Source organism: Gymnoscopelus microlampas (assembly GCF_963454915.1).
Source record: "Gymnoscopelus microlampas genome assembly, chromosome: 8".
Taxonomy (NCBI): Eukaryota; Metazoa; Chordata; class Actinopteri; order Myctophiformes; family Myctophidae; genus Gymnoscopelus; species Gymnoscopelus microlampas.
In genome coordinates this window covers 34,285,129-34,308,972 of record NC_139945.1, presented here as the reverse complement: position 1 = coordinate 34,308,972, position 23,844 = coordinate 34,285,129, and the positions used below count along the sequence as shown (strand labels likewise).

The 23,844-nt window shown below is 43.8% G+C and overlaps 2 protein-coding genes across 2 annotated transcripts in view; one reads left to right on the top strand and one right to left on the bottom strand.

Annotated features, from left to right (window-relative positions):
- Nucleotides 1-23,844, top strand: part of veph1 (ventricular zone expressed PH domain-containing 1) — a gene marked incomplete at both ends in the record, with an annotated part of 190,216 nt that overhangs the window by 19,154 nt on the left and 147,218 nt on the right.
- ptx3a (pentraxin 3, long a) lies at nucleotides 5,936-22,211 on the bottom strand. The gene is made up of 4 exons (XM_084065541.1): nucleotides 21,700-22,211; nucleotides 15,294-15,453; nucleotides 14,133-14,593; nucleotides 5,936-9,005 (listed from the first exon to the last, which is right to left on the bottom strand). The coding sequence occupies exons 1-4, from the start codon at nucleotides 21,836-21,838 to the stop codon at nucleotides 8,308-8,310; spliced, it is 1,458 nt and encodes a 485-aa protein (XP_083921667.1). The 5' UTR covers nucleotides 21,839-22,211; the 3' UTR covers nucleotides 5,936-8,307.

Sequence of the window (23,844 nt, the reverse complement as noted above, 5' to 3'; positions counted from 1 at the left end):
GTCAGGTGAAAAGAACCGTCACATGTACTGGAGCAGGTGTGCTTGTCTACACCATCCCAAGATCAACCAGTATAGGTCAGCGATGTCAGGGATTACATGGGGATTGGTAAAACAACTAACTTGAGGCATAATGAAAAAAGGTAATAGGATAATGGGAAAGAAAAACAAGGAAGTGAGTGGGTAAATGGCATGACAGGCACTTTAATACCAAATAACTCAAAAACTACTAGAGGATGGCTCCTTTTTTGGTAACCCGGTGAATCACCATTAGGGAAAATGTCCACATGCACACATTTTACTCCCAAACAATCTCACTGAAACTCACTGGAGAATTCATGCTAGCCGGGCGATGGCCCTTACAGATTTCGGTCACCCATAGGCACCACCCTTAGGCCAAAATGTCTAATTGCACACACAATGGGCAGATTGCCAACTACGTTTACACCCATGTTCTGCTCCATGTTCTTTCTCTCTCTCACACACACACACACACACACACACACACACACACACACACACACACACACACACACACACACACACACACACACACAAGCACGATATCAGACACAGTATAGGGTGAAAGATGAAACCCAGACTATAGAGAGAATATAGATGGCTCTGTTAAATCAAATCCACACACATTTGGAGCGCATTAATGTTGTAAATGCTGCCTAGAACGGTTTCAGACAGTTTACCCCCTGCTGTGGCATCGCTGTGGCTGATCCAACATAATATGCTCCATATCTAACCCTCTCTTTGTCTCCTTAACAAGCCTGCAAACCCCTACCTACACTCACTCATTCATAGTACAACTGTGTTGTCACATCACAGGCTTACAGGTGTAAAAAGGTGTGTGAAAAAGAATAAAGAAACAAGGAAAACCTGTCAGATATGTCAGATATTCCTAATATGTGCAGGGTGTATAGATATGCTGTCCGGCTGAAACCAGCTAACTCCATTTTGACGCCTTTGCATTTTTTTTCCATAAATCAATGCTATTGAACCCTTTATGTCTGTGTGTTGGTAAAAAAAAATATCGAACCAATGAAAAGCATTAAAAAGCTCTTCTGACAAAACCAGCTGACTCCTTTGGATTCTCAAACTTTCTGCTAAACCAGCTAAGTCCACCAAAGGGGGGTGGAGTTAGCTGGTTTTGCTGACTCTAGGCTCCACCCCCTTTTGACCTCCAACCTCATTGTGAGTTTAGAGGTCCATTCAGCTGTTCTTATCAATGATGAACAAAACCTCCTAACTCCACTTTTAGTTGGGTTTTTTTGGAGTTGGTTGCTGCTGGACAGCAGAGATATATAAGGTGCATGGTTAAAAACAATAGCAATACATTGAGGCAGTTAAATAGTGCCTATAGTCATGCTCTGATGAAGGCTCATGGCCGAAACGCGTAAGCGTTCGTTTATTGGCGTGTGCCAATGACATTTTGGATGTGCTACCTTTTTGGGGATTTTTTCAATTCCTACTTTTTACGTGTATACTGGATTTTGGGTCTAGCGCTTCACTGAGAAAACCCATTGTTGATGTGCAACCTCTTTTTCTTATTTAGTACCTATAGTCTGTTGTGCAGGTGAGACATCACTTTGCAGCACATATCAAACATGTCAGTGTATTCGTACAGTAAAGGTTGCCTTACACTACGAGATAATCGGGGTCTGAAACAACCCTCCCGAGTATCGGAGGGGGGGGGGGGGGGGGGGGGGGCGTGCCCAGATCAGGAGCGAATTTTGGGCATAAATATCGTCTAGTGTTAGGGTTCCAATATCCAATCTTAACCCTCCCAAGTTGCTCAGAGGACGGTTGGGAATGCCCGGCCATTTTTAAACATGTTTGATATTTATCTGGATCGCTACTGTATGGAACGGCTCAGCCACACACACACACACACACACACACACACACACACACACACACACACACACACACACACACACACACACACACACACACACACACACACACACACACACACACACACATCTGTACAGTACATGCATGAACACACCACACATGCATAGTGCAGACAAATGGAAACACAGTCAGCACTTGGAGAATATTGTGGCTTTCGGGCAGAAACCTTGTATGTCCAAAACGTTTTTTTATTATAATTTTTAAGACATTTTAAAACAGTGAAAATGGACGATTCTCTCACTGTGACGCATTGTGAGCTTGTAGCTACTTTCACACATTTTGTGCAATACTCTTCTACGATGCAGTTGAGCATTAATTCACAAAAAGTTTAAATATGGATGTACAAGGTTTCTGCCCAACAGCAACGCTATACTGCTGGCTTACATACACATACTCTATACTAAGTAAATTATGCTTTCACACACACACACACACACACACACACACACACACACACACACACACACACACACACACACACACACACACACACACACACACACACACACACACACACACACACACACACTCACGTGTATGGTAACACACATGCACACGTACACACATACACACACACACACACACACACACACACACACACACACACACGTGCGTTTGCATATAAATCCACACATAGCCTGCAGAACCAATAACAGATGACCTCTCTGTCCCAACCCTCCCTCACGTGAGGAAGTGGGGGTGATGTAATGAGGTTCGGGTGAGGTCGAGGACGGGCTATGTGAGGTGGTCAGTTACTTGTGCAAACAAAGTGTGTGTGTGTGTGTGTGTGTGTGTGTGTGTGTGTGTGTGTGTGTGTGTGTGTGTGTGTGTGTGTGTGTGTGTGTGTGTGTGTGTGTGTGTGTGTGTGTGTGTGTGTGTGTGTGTGTGTGTGTGTGTGCGCGCGCGTGCGTGCCTGATACAGGAAACTCCCAGCAGGATACAGTGTAAAGGTTTCACTGTTAACTACAGTAAACCACATTGGACTCATTATCAAGTACAGTATACCCTCCCCTCTCTCTCTTTTTCTCTCTCTCTTTCTCTAACACACACACACACACACACACACACACACACACACACACACACACACACACACACACACACACACACACACACGCACACATACACAAAGGCCCCCCGCTCCGCCATATTGATGATTTACAAGGGGGTTTGAACGTCCTTCCTCCTCTACCTGAAGCCTGATGTTAAAGTAGCAGTAAAGTCTCGTATGTAGCAGCTGTTAAAGTTCTGAGTCTCTCCCCCGCTGTGACATATGCAGTCAGTGTACCCTGACTGATATGTTTTGGAAAAAGGCACAACACGGTTCTGTTGTAACAGCTCATGAACAATTCCAGCCTGCTTTTTACAGATTCAAACAGCAGATAATACCTTTTAAAGTTTTCTTCCACAAACATTACCAGTTTTTGTGTTAGTCAGACTCACGTGTATGTTTCATTACTGTATGTTAGGTGTAGCTTATCACTACCAGTCCTATTGGCAAAGTTGTTCAACATCTGCAGTTATGCTGTAAGTGTGTAGGCCTACTGATTTGGTGGGCCTTTAACTTTGACACATTATTGTATTCTTAATCTCTCAAGAACAGATTCCGACCTGCGGTGGAATCTGTCGGAGCGGTTCGTCCTAACCAGTGCGCATTGGCTACAAGTGGGCGTGCCTTCAGATCAGGAAGTGGGCCGCGCTTTACCCAATCAAATGTAGTGGGCGGGATTCACGTGTCCATCCACCATGATCCACCCTCCCCCCTCGAAACTAGCCGAAACTAATTTAACAATAGCGTCCTCGGAGCGGACAAAACCACGGAAAGATATTCACATTTTAAATTACTCTTTCATCATAGAAACAAGTGGGCTTATAACCAAAACCATCCATGTTCTCTGGGAGAAGTGGTGTTAGTGTTCCGTGTAGAAATATTGTTAGTGGGAATGAAAACATGGTCGCACCAACCGGAAGTGATGCGCTATAGGCAGACATGAAACCGGTGTTTCCCTGCGCTCTAGTCTAACATTATACTCCTGCCAGACTCCACAGAATATCAGAAAAGCAGAGGTCGCTGTTTTTCATTTTCTGTGGGGTCTGGCTACGCGAGACTATTGTATTCTTAATGGTTTTTTGTTTTTTTGTATGTATTTATTACAGAAAACGGTTTGTATACAGCGTCAAAATAGAAAGAGAAACTTAAATATTTTCTCTTTACCCCCCTTTTCTCTTTTCTTTTTTCTCCCCATACCCCCCCCCCCCCACACCCACACCCTAAAGGACAATGTCCATACTGTCAACAACACAAACATTGAAGTATGACAAGGACTAAGTAAAGGAAACACAAGTAACAAACAAAAATAACATAACAGAGAAAAAAAATCTTAATATGTTAATATAAATGGCATTCAAGTGATGATTTAACTTTGCATGAATTGTGATAGATTTACACCTTTATATTGGTATTATTTTGTTCACCTTTGTCCTTATGATAATGTTCTGGCCATCTGAATATCATGATGACATGGCACAGGCCTGCTATTTATTGTTTTGGGTACGGCTTGGTTCTGTGACCAATGTTTGGCAAGTTACTTTATCTGAAGACTCACCTCTTCAGACTCCACCTCAGCCCGTAGCACTTGACCTAGCCTGGATGTCCTTGCAGGCTTATGCAAAGGCTAACATGTAATTTAGATAGCATGTTATGTAGACAGATGCCAGGTCATTGTTAACCTGGCATCCTATAGTGTGTATAGTTTCAATGTACAGATTATTGTTTTTGGGGGATATTCTACTGTTAGACTGATGATAGGTTCTTTGTATACTTATGTTCCTAGATTACTATTTCTATGCATTTGATGTAATTACCTTGTGTTGTCTTTGCTTACTGTCTGCTAAATGCCTACATTGTAAATTGTACTGCTCTCAAAAAGTGACTTATACTCTCTTAGTTACTGAATTATAAAAGTAACTAGTTACTATAGGGAAAGTAAATTGGGTTATTTCATGTATTGATTTGCTTCAATATGAATGTATGTTGCTGCAGCACGAGATGACAACTCTCAACTCTCATCTATTGTAGTTCACTATGATGAAAACTAGTAGATAGAGGAAGCATGTCTTCAACAACAACATACCTTGAAATACTAGAAGTCGGATCAAAATAACCTTTAATCCTTCGAAGTTGTCGGCCAAGTAACTAGTAACACGTCACCCATTTAAATATCAGTAACTGTAATGCCGTTATTGAATTGGAAAGAGTTATTAGTTATGCTCACTAGTTACCACATAAAGTAGTTGTGTTACAGTAACACATTACTTTGTAACGTATTAGTCCCACACTTGCCCGTAGCACAAGCAGTTTCTTCCTTATCTCTGTATGTAGCTATGCTTTCAACCTGCCTTGTAGATTGCCCTTGAATGATGTTGCTACAGTGGTTCTCAAACTTTATCATGTCAAGGACCCCCTATATGTATTTGGCCGCGGACCCCATCTCAAAATATTTTGTTCCAGGGACCCCCAGAAGCAAAGGTTTGAGTTACAAATGTTTGCTTAAAAAATATATATTCAAAGATGTTCACAAATGAGCTTGTAGATCTGCTATTTTTGAATAGCCAAAGAAATTGAAAATGACACAGATGCTTCCCTGGTCTTAATGGGTTAAAATAGTAAAGTAATGTGCATCCCCATTGTGTATTATTCTGCTTTTTACTGAGATACAGTAAGAAAGCTGAATGGGCGAAAGTGTAGGACAGAGAGACCCTGAAGAAAGGTGTCTGGACATAACCGTAGAACCCTAGAGTAGAATGTCTTCTCTGCTACGTTAGGAGAACATGCCTTGAGATCATTATCACTTGAATAAATACATTTAATATCTGTAATAATTGACGGATTACTGTATATCTTTAATAATCCTCTAATGACTATTAATGGTCATATACAGCATGCAACATTTTTTAGATGTCTGTATTTGCTGAATTGACAGTATAAATTAACTCGTATTCACCAAAGGGATCATTTTAAAAGTTGTAGATTTTATTAATAAAATTCCTCTCCATCCCACCAATCACGTAATGCAAAAAAAAAACATTTATGTACAAATACATTCAATCTTACGTGTTAACAAGATCAATAAGAACAGCAAACATTTACATTATCGTACAAGTCACATTAGATTATCCAATAATAGACTCTGTAAACATTGTCCACAGCTTCTCTTTCCAAATACCGTTTTGTCCCAAAATGGATGTGAAGCTAGCTAGTATCATCATTATCTATTGGCACAAATTATTTAAAACCCCAAGACACAAAAACTAAACAAAAACGAAAACACACACAATCCCTACAGTTATATGAAAACTACGGAGAAATGACAAGACAGCAAAATGAAATAAAATGTCTGTCTCATAGGAATGTAAACATTCTGAGGAATACAAAGTTGCAAATGCAAATGTTTCAAAAGACGCTTTAAAAAGCTTACAAAAAATGAAGAGTCACTTTAAAAAAAGAAATTAATGTAACTGTCTTTTAAGCTTCTCCATTAGCAGGCTATGCTCCAAAGGACTCATGCACTATACAGCAGTTTTAGCCTGCATTAATATATCAAATGTTGCATGGCATACATTTACTTTGCCACAATGGAGTTAACATCTATTTGAACTTTTCATCATCTATTCATTTAACATACAAAAATGTCTTTGAAGGATAGAAAAACTTTTCTTTTCTTTTTTTTTTTACTTACACTAACCTTTCATACTGTAGTCATAGTCCATATCATATGCACACACTCAGGAAAGGCACTTTGGTAATTCAAATGGCAAAGAATAGACATCATCATTGTCAGGCAGAAACCTTGCATCTCCATATTTCATTGCATTGCGACGCCTTGTGAGCTTGTAGATCTGCTATTTTCACTAGTTGTGAGCTTGTAGATCACAACGCTTGTAGATCACAACGTATCTTCACTACTTCTTAAAGATCTGTTTTCGAATTTCTTATTTTCTTTTATTTATGAAATACTTTTGAACGTTGCATTTGTTTTGTTTTTTTGTTGTTTTTTATGTTTTGAAATAATAATGAAAAACACAATGTAGGAAACAAAAAATAAAGGGATATTTATTTTACTCGTGACCCATAAAAATGTGTCCGCGAGCCACAAATGAGTCCCGACCCACTGTTTGGGAAACAGTGGACTAAATAATAATTACATTGGATCCATTTGAAGGTGCTTTTTTCTCCCCATTTCCCGATAAGTAACGGTTTTGGACGTACAAGGTTTCCACCGACAGCGATGACCAGATGGAGGACTATTACAGTGGCTACCTCCTCTACATTGACACGCCAGTCTTTATTTTAGCATGGCACATTTGGTCACTCTTATCTATTGGCTCAGTAAATAGTCACTAAATAGTGTCCTTTAACACTAAACGTTCCAGTCCTACTTATAGTTTTGGTAATCCGCGGTGTTCTTCAAACACTACATTTTAAATGTTGTAATTATTATGTTATTGCAGTGTGTGTGTGTGTGTGTGTGTGTGTGTGTGTGTGTGTGTGTGTGTGTGTGTGTGTGTGTGTGTGTGTGTGTGTGTGTGTGTGTGTGTGTGTGTGTGTGTGTGTGTGTGTGTGTGTGTGTGTGTGTGTGTGTGTGTGTGCGCGCGTGTGCGTGCGTGCGTGCGTGCGTGTGTATGTGTGTTACAGCCTCTGGCTGTCATAATTACATGTTGAATATGATAAGCATTTCACCAAAGAACTTCAGTATCTCACAGCATTGGCTTTTCTCCATTTGAACTTAAATGCTGTCTGGCAGCATCAGCGTTCATGAAGATGATGATGACGATGATGATGATGATGATGATTATAACTGAGATTACGATACTCTTGGCATTATTTAAACAACGATGACGACAATCACGAGGATAACAATGATGATGATAATGATGATGAAGACATTGATGTTGATGATTAAAACAATTAACAAAGACTTAGTCAGTGATATGGTACTAGTGGTGGTGACGGTACATGATGATTGATGAGGATGATTGGAATAATTATGAAAGCAGTTGTTTGAGTCGGTTTGGTCCTCGCCGCGGGGCTTCAGAGTAAAAGTCTTTATGATGTGGTCGAGATCAATGATGATGGGGAGGATGCTAGCGATGCAAGCCCATTAGTTCAGTGGGTCTCAAAGTGATGGTAGTTAGGAACCAAATGGACCCTTACAGGTCTGTAACTCTTGAGAGTGTACAGATGGAACCAAATGGACCCTTACAGGTCTGTAACTCTTGAGAGTGTACACTCTCAGAGTTATGGGGGGGGGGGGGGTCAGTGGCTTAATGCATGCCAAACTGGGGGGTCCTTGAAATGAAAAAAAGGTTTGAAGAATCAGGGTTTCAGTTGACGAGCTGAGCTCCTCCGTGGGGCACCATCTCCGTCACCCCCCACGCCACCACGTTCCCCCTCAGCGCGCAGCCCTCGCCCTCCCGCGCAGCCCGCTGGGAGATCTCCTCCTCCGACAGCACGCGGTCCCACACGTTCACGCCGGTTATCTTCCCCGCGAACGCCAGCTTGGGATCGAACCCGTCTTCGAACCCCGGCATGCCGCTGGCGCTCCCTTCGCCGGGCGCCGGGGACCTGCTGCTGCCGGAGGGGCAGCAGCCGTTCCTCTCCTGCCCCAGCTGGAGGGACCCCCCGCCGGGCACCACGTGGCCCTCGGCCACCCCGGGCGTGGAGGCCACCCTCTTGCCGTCGGCCCAGAGTGACGTCAGGCCCTGGTGGGAGCTCCACGCGCCGCACAGGTGGAGCCACTCGGGCGGAGCGGCGGCCCCGCCCCCTCTGACGACGCCCCGCCCCTCCACCAGGTGCGCCTCCCCTCCCACGGTGAAGAGGGCGGAGCTGCCGCTGAGCAGCAGCTGGATCTCGTAGGGGTTCCGGCGGGTTCCGTAGGAGAGCAACACAGTCCTGTTGGAGACGGCGGTGGGCTTGACCCACAGGCAGGCGGTGAAGGAGGACAGGGAGAGGGGCGCGTCGGGGACCACGGAGGTGTAGATGCGACGGGAGCGCATGGGGAAGAGGAGGGCCGTCTCACAACCTGGGGGGCGGGGAGAGAGCAGAGAGAGAGGCTTCAGTTACTTTCTTCACCAACACATGCACCAGTGACTCGGTCAAATATTGATATGGAACGAGAGGCAGGTTTAGTAAGAGAAAGAGATGGCCACAGCAGTGCAGTAGTTGGCATGAATATCACACATACTGTATACAAACTGTGGTGTAAAGTAACTAAGTACATTTACTCAAGAACTGTACTTAAGTAAAATGTTTAGGCATTTTTACTTCATTGGAGTTTTTTTCCAATTTCCAGTACTTTTACTTCTACTCCACTACACCTCAGAGGCAAATATCGTACATTTACTCCAACTTTAGTTACTAGTTACTTTGTAGATTTTGATTATTATTACAAAACATACATTACCACTTCAGCCCTATATACATTTAGGCCATTTGAAAATAGCCGATCTACAAGCTTGTCGGCTATTTTCAAAAGATTTTTATACATTTGAAAACATTCTGCATAATGAGTACTTTCTACTTTTGGTACTTTAAGTACATTTTGATACCAATACTTTTGTACTTTTACTCAAGTCAGTTTTGAATTCCGGACTTTTACTTGTAACAGAGTAATATCTCTCTCTCTCGTTCTCTCTCGTTCTCTCTCGTTCTCTCCCTTTCTCTCCCTCTCCCTCCCTACCTCTCTCTCCCTCTCTGTCTGTCTGTCTGTCTGTCTGTCTGTCTATCTGTCTGTCTGTCTGTCTCTCAGCTCTTTAGACCCCCAGGGTTATTAGTTTGACCTTTGCAGAGAGGTCAGAGCCAGATAAGCATCTCTCAGTGGAATCTGTTTCTCATGTGGTACACCTGAAGTTTGACTCTACTAACCACGGTGGGCTACAATACCCCATACACATCATGGTTTGTTTTTAGACCCTTGGAACACCTATGTGTCCCATAGAACCCTGTTTCTCAAAGTAGGGTCCAGGGACCCCCTGGGTTCCTTCAGGGGTTCCAAATGGACCCTTACAGGTTATGGGGGTCTTTGAAATTAAAAAAGTTTGAAAATCATTGCCATAGAAGGGACACACTCACTTCTATGGCCATGAAAAGTGGGTTCACATAACCAAAGTGCTGGTCCAACTGCTTTTGACTTTTTCATATTTATTCATCTGGCACAATTCAAATACATTATACTGCTCTTTTGAACCATTTTCAACCTGGCGTCTCTATTTTAGGCATGTCATTATACATTAGGTGAACATTTTCAAAGGTTTAACCCATTCAATCCGGGAACGCATCTCTGTCATTTTAGATTTCTTTGGCTATTCAAAAACAGCAGATCATGAGCTTGTAGATCTGCTATTTTTGAAAAACATAATGAAAATGTGTGCACATCTTAGAATATTTATATATTTTTAAGCAAACATTTGTAACTCAAATCTTTGCTTCTGGGGGTCCCTGGAACAAAATATTTTACAGATGTTTAGAAAATATATATTCAAAGATTTGCACAAATTTTCACGATTTTTCAAAAATAGGCAAAAGACATCTTAAAAGGACAGAGATGCGTTCACGGATTGAATGGGTCAAATGTTTTTTCTCCAAAATAGCATTATCTGCTATTTTTACGCAACGCCACCACACTGCAAAGTTACGATCTCTTTGAAAATGTCTTGACCTTCAAGTTACAGTTTGTATGGATTTTAAGAATTGTTATTTTTACCCTTTACTCTCTCTCTCTCTCTCTCTCTCTCTCTCTCTCTCTCTCTCTCTCTCTCCACTGTGTATCTCTCCCTCTACCCACTCTCTCTTTCCTCACACCCCATTGTCCAGGCTGTGTGTCTAACTGACATCATGTTAGCTTTAGCTGTTAACTGATGATCAGATTAGGTCAGGACCACTGCATGTTTTACATCATTCACGTGCCACGCCCCCCCCCCCCCCCCCCCCCCCCCCCCTGCTCTTACCACAACACACACTATATGGAATAGTGTAGCTTTAAAAAAAGATAAAGGTTATTAAGGGCACACTCTTTTTTTCTGAAGTCATTGTGCTGTATTGTGAAACGTATTTTTGCTGCTGCACCTTTCAGTGTGCCAAAGAGTGTGTGTGTGTGTGTGTGTGTGTGTGTGTGTGTGTGTGTGTGTGTGTGTGTGTGTGTGTGTGTGTGTGTGTGTGTGTGTGTGTGTGTGTGTGTGTGTGTGTGTGTGTGTGTGTGTGTGTGTGTGTGTGTGTGTGTGTGTGTGTGTACACAGTATATTCCTCTGTGTGGGGCCTTTCTAGGGGATTTAGCTTCCATGAGATAATGCATCAACCGCAGCTCAAACAACGAGAGTTATGAGTTTTGGACAGGAAAGCTCAGTGGGAGGTATGAGCTGGATTGTGTGTGTGTGTGTGTGTGTGTGTGTGTGTGTGTGTGTGTGTGTGTGTGTGTGTGTGTGTGTGTGTGTGTGTGTGTGTGTGTGTGTGTGTGTGTGTGTGTGTGTGTGTGTGTGTGTGTGTGTGTGTGCGCGCGTGTGTGCGTGCGTGCGCACGTGTATGAGCGAATGTGTGTGTTTATGCTTCTGATAATTAAACATTATATTTAAGTTGTGGTAACCTTTTTTATCATTATTTACATCAGTACAGCTTTTCTCATGTTTCATCTCCCCATCTGTCAGTTGTCATCTCTCTTTCTCTACAATATACTGTATATATATTCTCTCTCTCTCTCTCTCTCTCTCTCTCTCTCTCTCTACAATATACTGTATATATATTCTCTCTCTCTCTCTCTCTCTCTCTCTCTCTCTCGCTCGCTCGCTCTCTCTCTCTCTCTCTCTCTCTCTCTCTCTCTCTCTCTCTCTCTCTCTCTCTCTCTCTCTCTCTCTCTCTCTCTCTCTCTCTCTCTCTCTCTCTCTCTCTCTCTCTCTCTCTCTCTCTCTCTCTCTCTCTCTCCCCCTCCCAAACCAGTTCCCAGTTGAGAGACACACTGGTGGTTCTTTACCAGAGACCACAATCCCTAAATGTTGACATTTTTCTCAGGTTTCTTCCTCCTTAGGGAACGGTGGAGAAACAATCATTTTGTACATGCTCTCTCTGTGTGTGTGTGTAGTGTGTGTGTGTGTGTGTGTGTGTGTGTGTGTGTGTGTGTGTGTGTGTGTGTGTGTGTGTGTGTGTGTGTGTGTGTGTGTGTGTGTGTGTGTTAAAAACGGCCCCCATCTGGTTCTGCTTTCCTGAAGTACTTTGGTGTGGTTTCTGTGCCGACCTGCTAATGATTATGCCTCCCTCCGCTCTGTATGTAGGCCATAGTCTTACATTGTCGGGCTCTATAGACACTGTGTGTGTGTGTGTGTGTGTGTGCGCGTGCGTGTGTGTGCTTGCTTGCTTGCTTGCTTGCGTCAGCATTTATGGCATACATATAGTGTATGTGGTTCACGATCACCTCTAAGTGTGCCTATTTGTTTGCATAAAGGTGCGCGTGCGTGCGTGCGTGCGTGCGTGTGTTTATGTGAGTGCAGCTGAGTAATGCAACCTAAACAGTGTTGAGGTTTTTATTTGCCTAATGTGGTGGAGCAGAGCTGGCTCATTGAACAGGCCGGCGCCTCCATAGGAGCAGACATTCACTCACCCTCCGTTCATCAACCTTTTAATCTTACATTAATATTAGTCACTGTTTGATCCACGTGCCAACGCAGGGCAGCTGTGGCCCAGACAATCACATGAAGTGAGCCAGAACAGACAGATCGGTCGGGGAACACCATCACCTGGTATCGTAACCACTTCAACCCCAGCATATCCATATTCTGTTGGGAACATTAGCCAAAAATAGCATAAGCATACAGATTGGCTATTTTTGTTAGTGGTGGAAAAGGTTTTTTTTTTTTACTTAAGTAAAAGTATCAATACAGCAATATAGAAATACTCCGTAAAAGTCCGGAATTCAAAATGTACTTGAGTAAAAGTACAAAAGTATTGGCATCAAAATGTACTTAAGGTACCAAAAGTAAAAGTACTCATTATGCAGAATTTCAAGTTTTGTGTAAACATTGTTTGAAAATAGCAGATCTACAAAATCCACAATGTGTCGCATCACAACGCATTGTGAGCTTGTAGATCTGCTATTTTCAAATGGCCGAAATGTATATACAGGGCTGAAGTGGTTAATGTGTTTTGTAATAATAATCAAAATCTACAAAGTAACTAGTAACTAAAGATTTCAAATAATTGTAGTGGAGTAAAAGTACAAAATATGCCTCTGAGATGTAGTGTAGTACAAGTAAAAGTATTGGAAATTGGAAATAATCAAATAAAGTACAAATACCTTTTGTACTTAAGTACAGTACTTGAGTAAATGTACTTAGTTACTTTCCACCACAGATTTTTGGCAAAGTGATTTGGTGTAGACTAGAAAAACTAGTCCAAGTACAGAGTCAGCTCAGGTCCAGTTTGCTAGATCTAGAGGGTTTAAGTGATTAAAACAGGGCCTCTGCATGATATCCAAGCTAAACGGACCCTTATGGCTCTCCGGATGCATGGAGATCCTGGTTCTGTTGTTTTGTGTTCCGGGGATGTCATGCCCTGATCAGAATTATCACGAGGCTGTACACAGTGTGTTTCTGAGATTTAGCCAATGAGGATTAGACAAATCGGGACCAGAGGGTCCGAAAATCTGTCCCTGTGGCTGGATGAGGTGTTTTGTTTTATTTGAGAAAAGGAACAGAATGGTCACATACCATGGCTTTGTAAAAGAAGCATTACATAAATTCATCCTGATGTCTAGAGATGGACAGTGATGTCCATGATATATAAAATCCGGCATCGGTCGGACGGACTGTAACAAGAACCAACGTGCCAAGGTCTCCCAGATAGACAGTAATGTTACTGGGGGAAGAGGAGCTACTACTTGAGGAGCCTGAACACAGCCAGAGGAAATGGAAAAAAGGTATTTAGGACAACGATGGGCAGGATGTCCTGGAAACATCGCGTTGGCCCTGGGTGTGTCTCGTGTTTCTGTTTTGGAACGTGACCCAAATGTGTCAACACAGGAAAAAAGATGACACAAAGAGGTGGAGGTCAAAGGCTGGTCTCGTCTCGGGAAGGGGGAAGCAAAGAGACAGACCAAGAAGAGTGAAAACAGAGAAAAGATGAAAGGGAGAGAGAGATGGCGGCAAAAAACAACATGGTATCTTACCTGCAGGCAGGAATCTCTGCCTCGACGAGCTCATGGCCTGCTCGAGCGCCGCCCTGGTCTCCTTCAGCTCTGTTACCACGGCCGCCAGGGTCTTCTCCAGGGCTCCCGCCCCTTCCGGCGAGGTCACTTCCTGTTTCCGAGTCCCTCCGTCTCCTCTCTCTGGAGCCGGGAACCGCATCTTGGGGTTGGCCAGCGGCTCCGGTCCCTGCCCCAAACAGCTGGTCTCCAGCTTGGCGAGCCGGGAGGCTTGCACGCGGGACATGGACAAGAGCTGGTGCAGCATGGCCTCCAGCTGACTCTGAGAGGTATTCCCAGATGTGGCGACGACGGCGTTCCTGCCGGAGTCCCGCTGGTTGAGGTGCTCCAGGGTTTCCCGCAGACGGGTCTCCAGCTGCAGGGACATCCTTCTCCCCGCCGTCTCCACGGCGACGCCGCAGGCGCCTCCGTACTCGGCGACAAACCTTATGAGTGGGAAATGAAAGGTGGCATGTTCAGATGTGCTTCAGCACAAGCCTATAATACCCAGATCAACCTAGTTTAGTGCAATACAGTTACAGCAGTGGTTCTCAACCTTCGATCAGGATCAGGTCCCACTCGAACCCATCTGACCTTGGACCGCGTGCATTTTCAGAGCATGCTTATTTTAACACATTGTCTGCCATCTTTTTTTTTTTTTCCTACAGTAGACTGCCAGACTTTTTCAATGAGAAAAAAAAAGTACTTAGGAGCCGAGATACAGAATTTTTAAGTTTTAAGTTACAAGGAAGTGTCTGGGAGTCAAAATCTTCGGAAAATCATATCTCCTTGGTCTTTGGGTCAAAAAAAAAAAAAAAAAAAAAACTTTTATTTTGAAAAACTTTTTTTTTTGAAAGAACGCAGATCTGCGTTCTTGGCAGTGTGCGGGCTTTTGCGCAAATGAACGCAGATCTGCGTCCATGGCAGCCAATGTGTTAATGATCAATCAATTAATTGTGTTCTGGCTTGAATTAACATAGTATTCCTATGTATCTCTATTACATCATTAAAATCGTAGAGTTTTGCCAATTATTTGGAGGCCCACCCGCAATACCCTCACGGCGCACCAGTGGTCCCCGGGCCGACGGGTTGAAATCACTGATATACCGTAGCTATAGTAGTTAGCACTCTGTTTGTGGACCTCACCTCAGCATCTCTCCACGAAGTGAGCCCATCTCCACCTTGACGATGTCATCAGCGTACTGCAGCAGCATGTTCTCTCGCATCTGACTGTTCTCCAGCATGGAGAAGAGCTTGTCCCATTTGGTCGGGTCCGAAGACTTACAGGGGGCTGGACTTGGTGTGGCTGAAGGAATTAAGAGAGGAAGGCGAAGAAACAAAAGAGAGAGAGAGAGCGAGAGCAATGTTAAAAAAAATGTTGGGGAAAAATAGGCTGTTGGCGCATGAGCGTGTTGACCCGCCAGCATGTTGTTCTGCACTCAGCCCTGTCTTGTATATGTTTTGGCAGATGAGCGTCTATCAGTGGTTCTTTTTTAATTTCAAGGACCCTCATAACTCTGAGAGTGTACAAATGGAGCCAAATGGACCCATTGGTTCCATTTGTATACGCTCAGAGTTACAAACGGTCCATTTAGAACCCCCTTATGGAACCCCAAGGGTAACCTGGACCCCACTTTTAGAACCACTGGTCTAGTTCTCCACCGTGAAGATAAGAGCCTGTCCGGTTTAGCCGAGGACATGGTCTTAGTTCTGAGCGAGAGGAGTCGTGTGAGGCTGAGAACGCGTGACGACAGGAAGATAAAGAAAGCAGACAGGATGCTGAGGCATAGGTTTAGGGTGGGGTGGGGCGGGTGGGTTACCACACAAACCAGACAATCTTGCAACATCCTTCAAACGCGTTTTTGACTGGAAAGGGACATGTTGATTCATTTGTCTTGTGAGGTTCAGGGGAAATGGGAAGGAAGAGGGCGGCATAGTGAGGTGGGAAGATAACAGAAGAAGGCCCGGACTGCTGGCGTAGCGGTCCGGGCACCTATAGGCTCCAAAGTAGCCTGACAGCGCATCGCGGGTTCGAGTCCCATTCCCGACATTTGCTGCATGTCTTTCCCCATCTCTCTCTCTCCCTGTGTCCTGTCTGTCTCTGTAAAACTATAAATAAAGGCCAAAAAGCCCCCAAAAAAACCTTGGGGGGGAATCAAATCAGTTGCAGTATTCACCAAGTTCAATACAAAGAATTGTATTTCTTCGCTGACATGGTTGCCATTAAAAACAGGCCTTTACTGTAAACAGATTTTTAATGGGAGAGCGACGAAACCTTGTTCCCATAAAGCAGGGGTCTTCAACAGGGGGTCCGGGACCCCTAAGGGGTCCTCAGAGTTACTACAGGGGGGCCGCCAAATCTTTGCGTGATATGTTTTCACATTAACCACTAGCATCCCATTTCTGATGAGAACTTTAGCCAAAAATAGCCGATCTACAAGCTCACAACGCCTCGCGCTGTGAGCTTGTCAATCGGCTATTTTTGGCAAAGAGGTATAGGTGTAGAGGGAAAAAAAAGAGCAGACCAAGTTAAAAAAAAGAAAAAGTTTAATCTACAACACAATTTTATACAATATAGAGGGGGTCCCTGCTTCATCTCTCTCTCAGCTAGGGGGTCCTTGGCCTGAAAACGTTGAAGACCCCTGCCATAAAGTTTTTAAAATATACCTGTAAAGGCATTATCAAGAGGTTTTGGCACAGAATCGAAAGGTTTATGTTTTAAGGCTCAAAGCAGCAGTCTCTATCGGTGTTATTTTACAGGATGTGAAAAAATATAGTGTCAGATGTGATAAGTAAGGACCTGTCTTGAGTTTTGCTTAAATAAGATTTAAGATAAGCCCTTGGCCATTGATCCTGTTGGACGTCTGCTGGGCTACTGCCTGTTGAGCACTCATGGGAATACTGGAAAAAAAGAAGAAAGTCTAAACCGCTAATGTTGAGATTGTAATAGTATAATCGCTCATGTACATCATCTGTGGTTTGTGATGATATGGCTTTGTTGACTTTATTGGTTTAGCTAAGTCAGATTTTGCTGATATTTCTGGTGTGCAATTTAAATGAAAAACGATCTTTCGCGATTTCTCATTCATATCAACTACCGTATAAACCACAAGCTAAGAGCAATTCTTTTTTTTGAGCCAATGTACAATCTCACAACGCATTGCATCGCGGCATGTCAGTTTCAGGCATTTAAAAAGAAAACGTACATTTTTGGATATGGATATGTACAGTATATGACTGAATGCGAGTTTAGAGTAAGTAAGCAGAAAGTAGATATTTATATCAGCTGATTTTCATTTGACTGTGGTATTTCTTAAAGGGATAGTTCACCCCCAAAATGACTTTTTTTTTACTATCGATTAGACTTGAATTCATGGATATGTTTTGGTTTATGTCGCGTTCCTAATTCAATGATTTGATGACTGGTGTGTGTCTCCTACCGGAACTGCTGCCTACCGGTCCACTGGTCATCAAATTATTGGCTTGCGAATGCGACAAAAACATCCATGAGTCTCCATGGGGTGACTAATCAATAGAAAAAAAGTTATTGTTTGGGTGAACTATCCCTTTAACCTCACTTCTTTCTCCCTCTCTGTCTCTCACATTCTTTCTTCTTTTCTCTCTCTTTCACATTGTACTTCCACTCACACAAGAGCACTGTGGTCTTTTTATTCTTCTTTTTTGTTATTGTTGTTTATTTATTCTGATAGTTTTGTTTGTTGTTTGTTTGTTTCTCTTCCTTCCTTCCTTCCTTCCTTCCTTCCTTTCCTTTCCTTCATCCATATCTCATGCCCTGGCAGCCAGACAGTGACTAACTACCTGCAGTGCTTGTAATTAATGTTTTGTGTTTCGCTAGTTTCCATCATTTGTTACATAGCCACCGCTCATTCTCACCTTTAATGATCCCAGGCTCTGCCCAGAATAAAGTACGTTGCCTGTTTACTGCTGAGGCACCAATTACAAAGCCTGCCAGTTTAATACACAAACAAACGCTAACTCATGCAAAAAAGGCTTTTGCACTCAGGGACCACATCACTTAAACTGTACACACGCACGCACGCACGCACGCACGCACGCACGCACGCACGCACGCACGCACGCACGCACGCCACACACACACACACACACACACACACACACACACACACACACACACACACACACACACACACACACACACACACACACACACACACCTCTGTGTTTACACATACCCCACCACCACACCATCCCATTTGGGAGTGCACATAAACAAACATGCAGAGTCTCTTCCTTTCATGCACACTTTCCCATCTCGCTCTCTCTCTCTCTCTCTCTCATACTTTCTGTCTTTCTCTCTCAGGGTCTCTCTCAGTTTCTCCCTCTTCCTCTCTCTCTCTCTCTCTCTGTCTCTCTCTCTCTCTCTCTCTCTCTCTCTCTCTCTCTCTCTCTCTCTCTCTCTCTCTCTCTCTCGCACATGCACATGCACATGCGCGCGCGCGCACACACACACACACACACACACACACACACACACACACACACACACACACACACACACACACACACACACACACACACACACACACACACACACACACACACCAGATGGCTTCGAAATCAGGTGGGGGAAGAATCCCATAATTGAATAGTACAGTAACACTATCCCTGAGACTAGTGAGCCGTCATTCATGCTTTGTTACATGTTACAGTATGTGCTCTTCTTCCCAACAGGCAGCTAAAAAGCCCCGGGCTCATCTCAGTGCACACACACACACACACACACACACACACACACACACACACACACACACACACACACACACACACACACACACACACACACACACACACACACACACACACAGAGACAGACAGAGACACAGACACAGACACTCACACACACGCATGCACGAACGCACGCACACATACTTTTTACAATTTTATGAATTTCATTTTATTTTAATTTTCCAATTTGTAACCTAAAGCCCCAAAAAAAACTAAATCTATAACCTCTAAATGCCTAATCCTACACCTAACCCCAACCTGAATCCTTTACTAATTGTAAGCCTAACTCCCCAAATAAACCATAAAACTCATTTTACTATACTTGAGGGGACATTTTGGGCGCGCACGCGCGCGCACACACACACACGCACACGCACGCGCACGCACACACACACACACACACACACACACACACACACACACACACACACACACACACACACACACACACACACACACACACACACACACACACACACACACACACACACAGCTAATACCGTAACACCATGTACTGTATCTCTCTTTGACCCTGGAGCCCCTGCTGTAATAGACTTATATACATGCAGTTTTATGTAGTGTTTCTCAGCGTCAGTTCACATACTGTACACTCATTAGGTTACATGTGTACCCTCTCAGAGTTACATGAACACTGTGTAAGAAGAGCTCTGCTGAAGTACTCCATGCTTCTATCACATTATGAAAGAGTTGCCTTCAGTGTCACTCAGTGTTGCCATACAGTACATGTCACACATGCTCAGTGGTGGAAAAAGTACTCACTTTTTACTTAAGCACAGTAAAAGTATCAATACTGCAATGTAGAAATACTCTGTTACAAGTAAAAGTCTGGAATTAAACATTTACTTGAGTAAAAGTATAAATGTATTGGCATCAAAATGTACCTAAAGTACCAAAAGTAAAGTAAAAGCAGAATGTCCCATTACAAGTTTTTACAAAATCTGTTGAAAATAGCCGATCTACAAGCTCACAATGCGTAACGCATTGTGAGCTTGTAGATCGGTTGTTTTCAAATGACCGAAATGTGTATAGGGCTGAAGTGGGTAATGTATGTTTTGTAATAATATAAAAATCTACAAATTAACTAGTAACTAAAGTTTTCAAATAATTGTAGTGGAGTAAAAGTACCATATTTGCCTCTGAGATGTAGTGGAGTAGAAGTAAAAGTATTGGAAATTGGAAATACTCAAGTAAAGTACAAATACCTCAAAATTGTACTTAAATACAGTACTCAGTTACTTTCCACCACTGCACATTCTGTACATCAATGAGACTCCACAAACGCACAGGCACACACACACACACACACACACACACACACACACACACACACACACACACACACACACACACACACACACACACACACACACACACACACACACAGCCTACAGCACATACATGTATTTTCACACATAAAAACTACCTCACAAGCCCCTATCTGACTGTGTGTGTGTGTGTGTGTGTGTGTGTGTGTGTGTGTGTGTGTGTGTGTGTGTGTGTGTGTGTGTGTGTGTGTGTGTGTGTGTGTGTGTGTGTGTGTGTGTGTGTGTGTGTGTGTGTGTGTGTGTGTGAGAGGGATATTGTGTGAACCTTGTTCATTAGAATCCTCCCTTGTTACCATTATTACACTGACTGTACATACAAAACATACCGTGACCTAACGTCCATGTTTTAAAGTTGACTGAGTAATCTCCATGTAACAATGGAAACCAGGATACTTTCCCAGCATCCATATTCTGGAGGGAGCATTCGCGACACATTGTGAGCTTGTAGATCAGCTATTTTTTGGCGAAGAGATTTTGGTAATTTTTGTAGATGGAAACAAGTGGATAAAGTACAGTTGTAACTCAATTCCGGTTCTCTAAGACTTGAGGGTTTAACTGGTTAAGACATATCTAACACACACCTGCACTCCTGACACAAAAGGTTTTGTTGTTATTGTTGACGACATTATTACTCAACAATAATTACACTAGATCAGTGGTTCTCAACCTTTTCAGGCCGTGACCCGTCAAAATAATCACATTTGAACTGGGGAGGGGGCATTTGAACTGGGGAGGGACCCCCCACCCTGACAAGCACTTGGAATGTAGGAGTTGAGGCATTACATTTAGTTTGACTCCACAGATTCTTTTTTTTCTTATATTATTTGACAATTTGGCTAACGTTTGACCAGTTTGTAATGTATAGTTTGTTGATTACTTTTGATGCAGTAATGGATTTTATTATTATTATTATTTTTTTAAGGTATTAAAAAGGTCTTAAAAGTCCTTAAATTGTCAATTCACTGTCATCTGGGGACCCTAGGGGTCCTGACCCACAGGTTGAGAACCTCTGCACTAGACCATAAAGTCGTCAGGGATCATTTGAATGTATCCATTCGTAATTCTGAGAGACTGTGAACTGTACAAGTGCAACCAAATGGACCCATAAGTACAGGTCCATTTGGTTACAAATGTAACCAAATGGACCCATAATTACAGGTCCACTTGGTTACAAATGTAACCAAATGGACCCATAATTACAGGTCCATTTGGTTACAAATGTAACCAAATGGACCCATGATTACAGGTCCACTTGGTTACAAATGTAACCAAATCGACCCATAAGTACAGGTCCACATGGTTACAAATGTAACCAAATGGACCCATAATTACAGGTCCATTTGAACAAACCAAATGTACTCTCACTAGATTGACTCTGGGGTGTAGACTCACACAGTCACTCTCACTCACACACACACAGTCACATGGGGTAAACGTACCTTCCTGCGCGTCTCCCTCTACGATCTCGTTGTAGAAGGGGTCGCCGTAGTTGACCTCGATATCATCCTCATAGGCTACAGCTGACCACATCAACACTGACACGAGGCACGCGGCCCGGGGAACGCTCCACCCAAACATGCTGATGCACCGCACTCCTCTCCTCTGCACGTGTGTGTGTGTTAGAAACAGGCTGTGTGTGCGTGTGTGTGTGCGTGTGTGTGCGTGCGTGCGTGCGTGCGTGCGTGCGTGTGTGCGTGTGTGCGCGCGCGCGTGTGTGTGTGTGTGTGTGTGTGTGTGTGTGTGTGTGTGTGTGTGTGTGTGTGTGTGTCTGTCTGTGGTCAAATCATTTGACAGTCAGAGTGTATCTGTGGTTGTTCTGCTGTCTAAGCAGTGTCTCCTCTCCTGGGCTGCTGTCTGTGTTGCTCTGCTTCTCTGTGTGTTGCCTCTCCTATAGGAGCTCAGGTCCACCTCTGTCTCTCTTTTTCAACCCCCTGCTCTCTCTCATACACAGTTTGGCCCTCCCTTCTGACTCTCTCTCTCTCTCTCTCTCTCTCTCTCTCTCTCTCTCTCTCTCTCTCTCTCTCTCTCTCTCTCTCTCTCTCTCTCTCTCTCTCTCTCTCTCTCTCTCTCTCTCTCTCTCTCTCTCAAATGCTGAGCAATCCCTTGGCAGAAAGCCTGGCAGCGTAGAGCTCTGCAGCCAGCCAGGGGGTGAGTTAGGGGGTGGGTTTCTGCTCAGGCTGTAATAAACACACACACACACGCACGCACGCACACACACACACACACACACACACACACACACACACACACACACACACACACACACACACACACACACACACACACACACACACACACACACACACACACACACACACACACACACACACACACACACGTCGGCCCAGCCTAGTGAGTGGGGCAGTGAGTAATGCGTCGTTGGAGGTAGCATGTATGTCGTAATCAGATATAGCTTCAGCTTCCGCGACTCTCAGCATAGAGAGAGAGAGAGAGAGAGAGAGAGAGAGAGAGAGAGAGAGAGAGAGAGAGAGAGAGAGAGAGAGAGAGAGAGAGAGAGAGAGAGAGAAGAGAGAGAGAGAGAGAGAGAGAGAGAGAGAGAGAGAGAGGAGAGAGAGAGAGAGAGAGAGAGAGAGAGAGAGAGAGAGAGAGAGAGAGAGAGAGAGAGAGGGATAAGGAGGAGGAGAATGGGAAGATGAGGAAAGTGGAGAACCCAAACTTTCCTAATGTTCACCCCATGCAGAGAATGTGTGTGTGTGTGTGTGTGTGTCTCTGTGTGTGTGTGTGTGTGTGTGTGTGGGGTTGAATGGGACCCAGACACGATGGGCTTCTAAATGGAGATATTGTTCTCTTCCCTCTCTGTTTATTTATTTATTTGTCGGCCTAAATGTGTGCATGTGAGTGTGTGTGTGTGTGTGTGTGTGTGTGTGTGTGTGTGCGTGCGTGCATGCTTGCGTGCACAGGTGTGGTTATGTGTGTGAGTGGTGTGTGTGTGTGTGTGTGTGTGTGTGTGTGTGTGTGTGTGTGTGTGTGTGTGTGTGTGTGTGTGTGTGTGTGTGTGTGTGTGTGTGTGTGTGTGTGTGTGTGTGTGTGTGTGTGTGTGTGTGTGTGTATGTTTCAAGGGGATGGAAGTAATAACTTCCTCATGGGATTTTAGGATTTGCCCCCTCTCCTGCTCTCACATGCCTCGTCTCTGTCTCTCTCTCTGTCTTTCTGTTTTCCATTTGGTCCACACTCTCTCTCTGTCTCCATCTCACTATCTCTCTCTCTTTCTCTCTCTCTCTGTCTCACTATCTCTCTCTCTCTCTCTCTCTCTGTCTCCATCTCTCTCTCTCTCTCTCTCTCTCTCTCTGTGTCTCACTATCTCTCTGTGTCTCTCTGTCTCTCCACGTCTCTCTTGTGTGTGTATGTCTATCTGTCTCTGTCTCTCTGTTTTTCATTTTGGTCCCCCCCCTCTCTCTCTCTCTCTGAGTCACACTCTGTCTCTCTCTGTCTGTCTCTGTCTCACTATCTCTCTGTGTGTCTGCCTCACTCTTTTACTGTTTTACTGTTTTACTCTAGTCTCTCTCACACACTCCAGCACATACTCTGCTGCTGCGCACGCACACGCACACGCACACGCACAC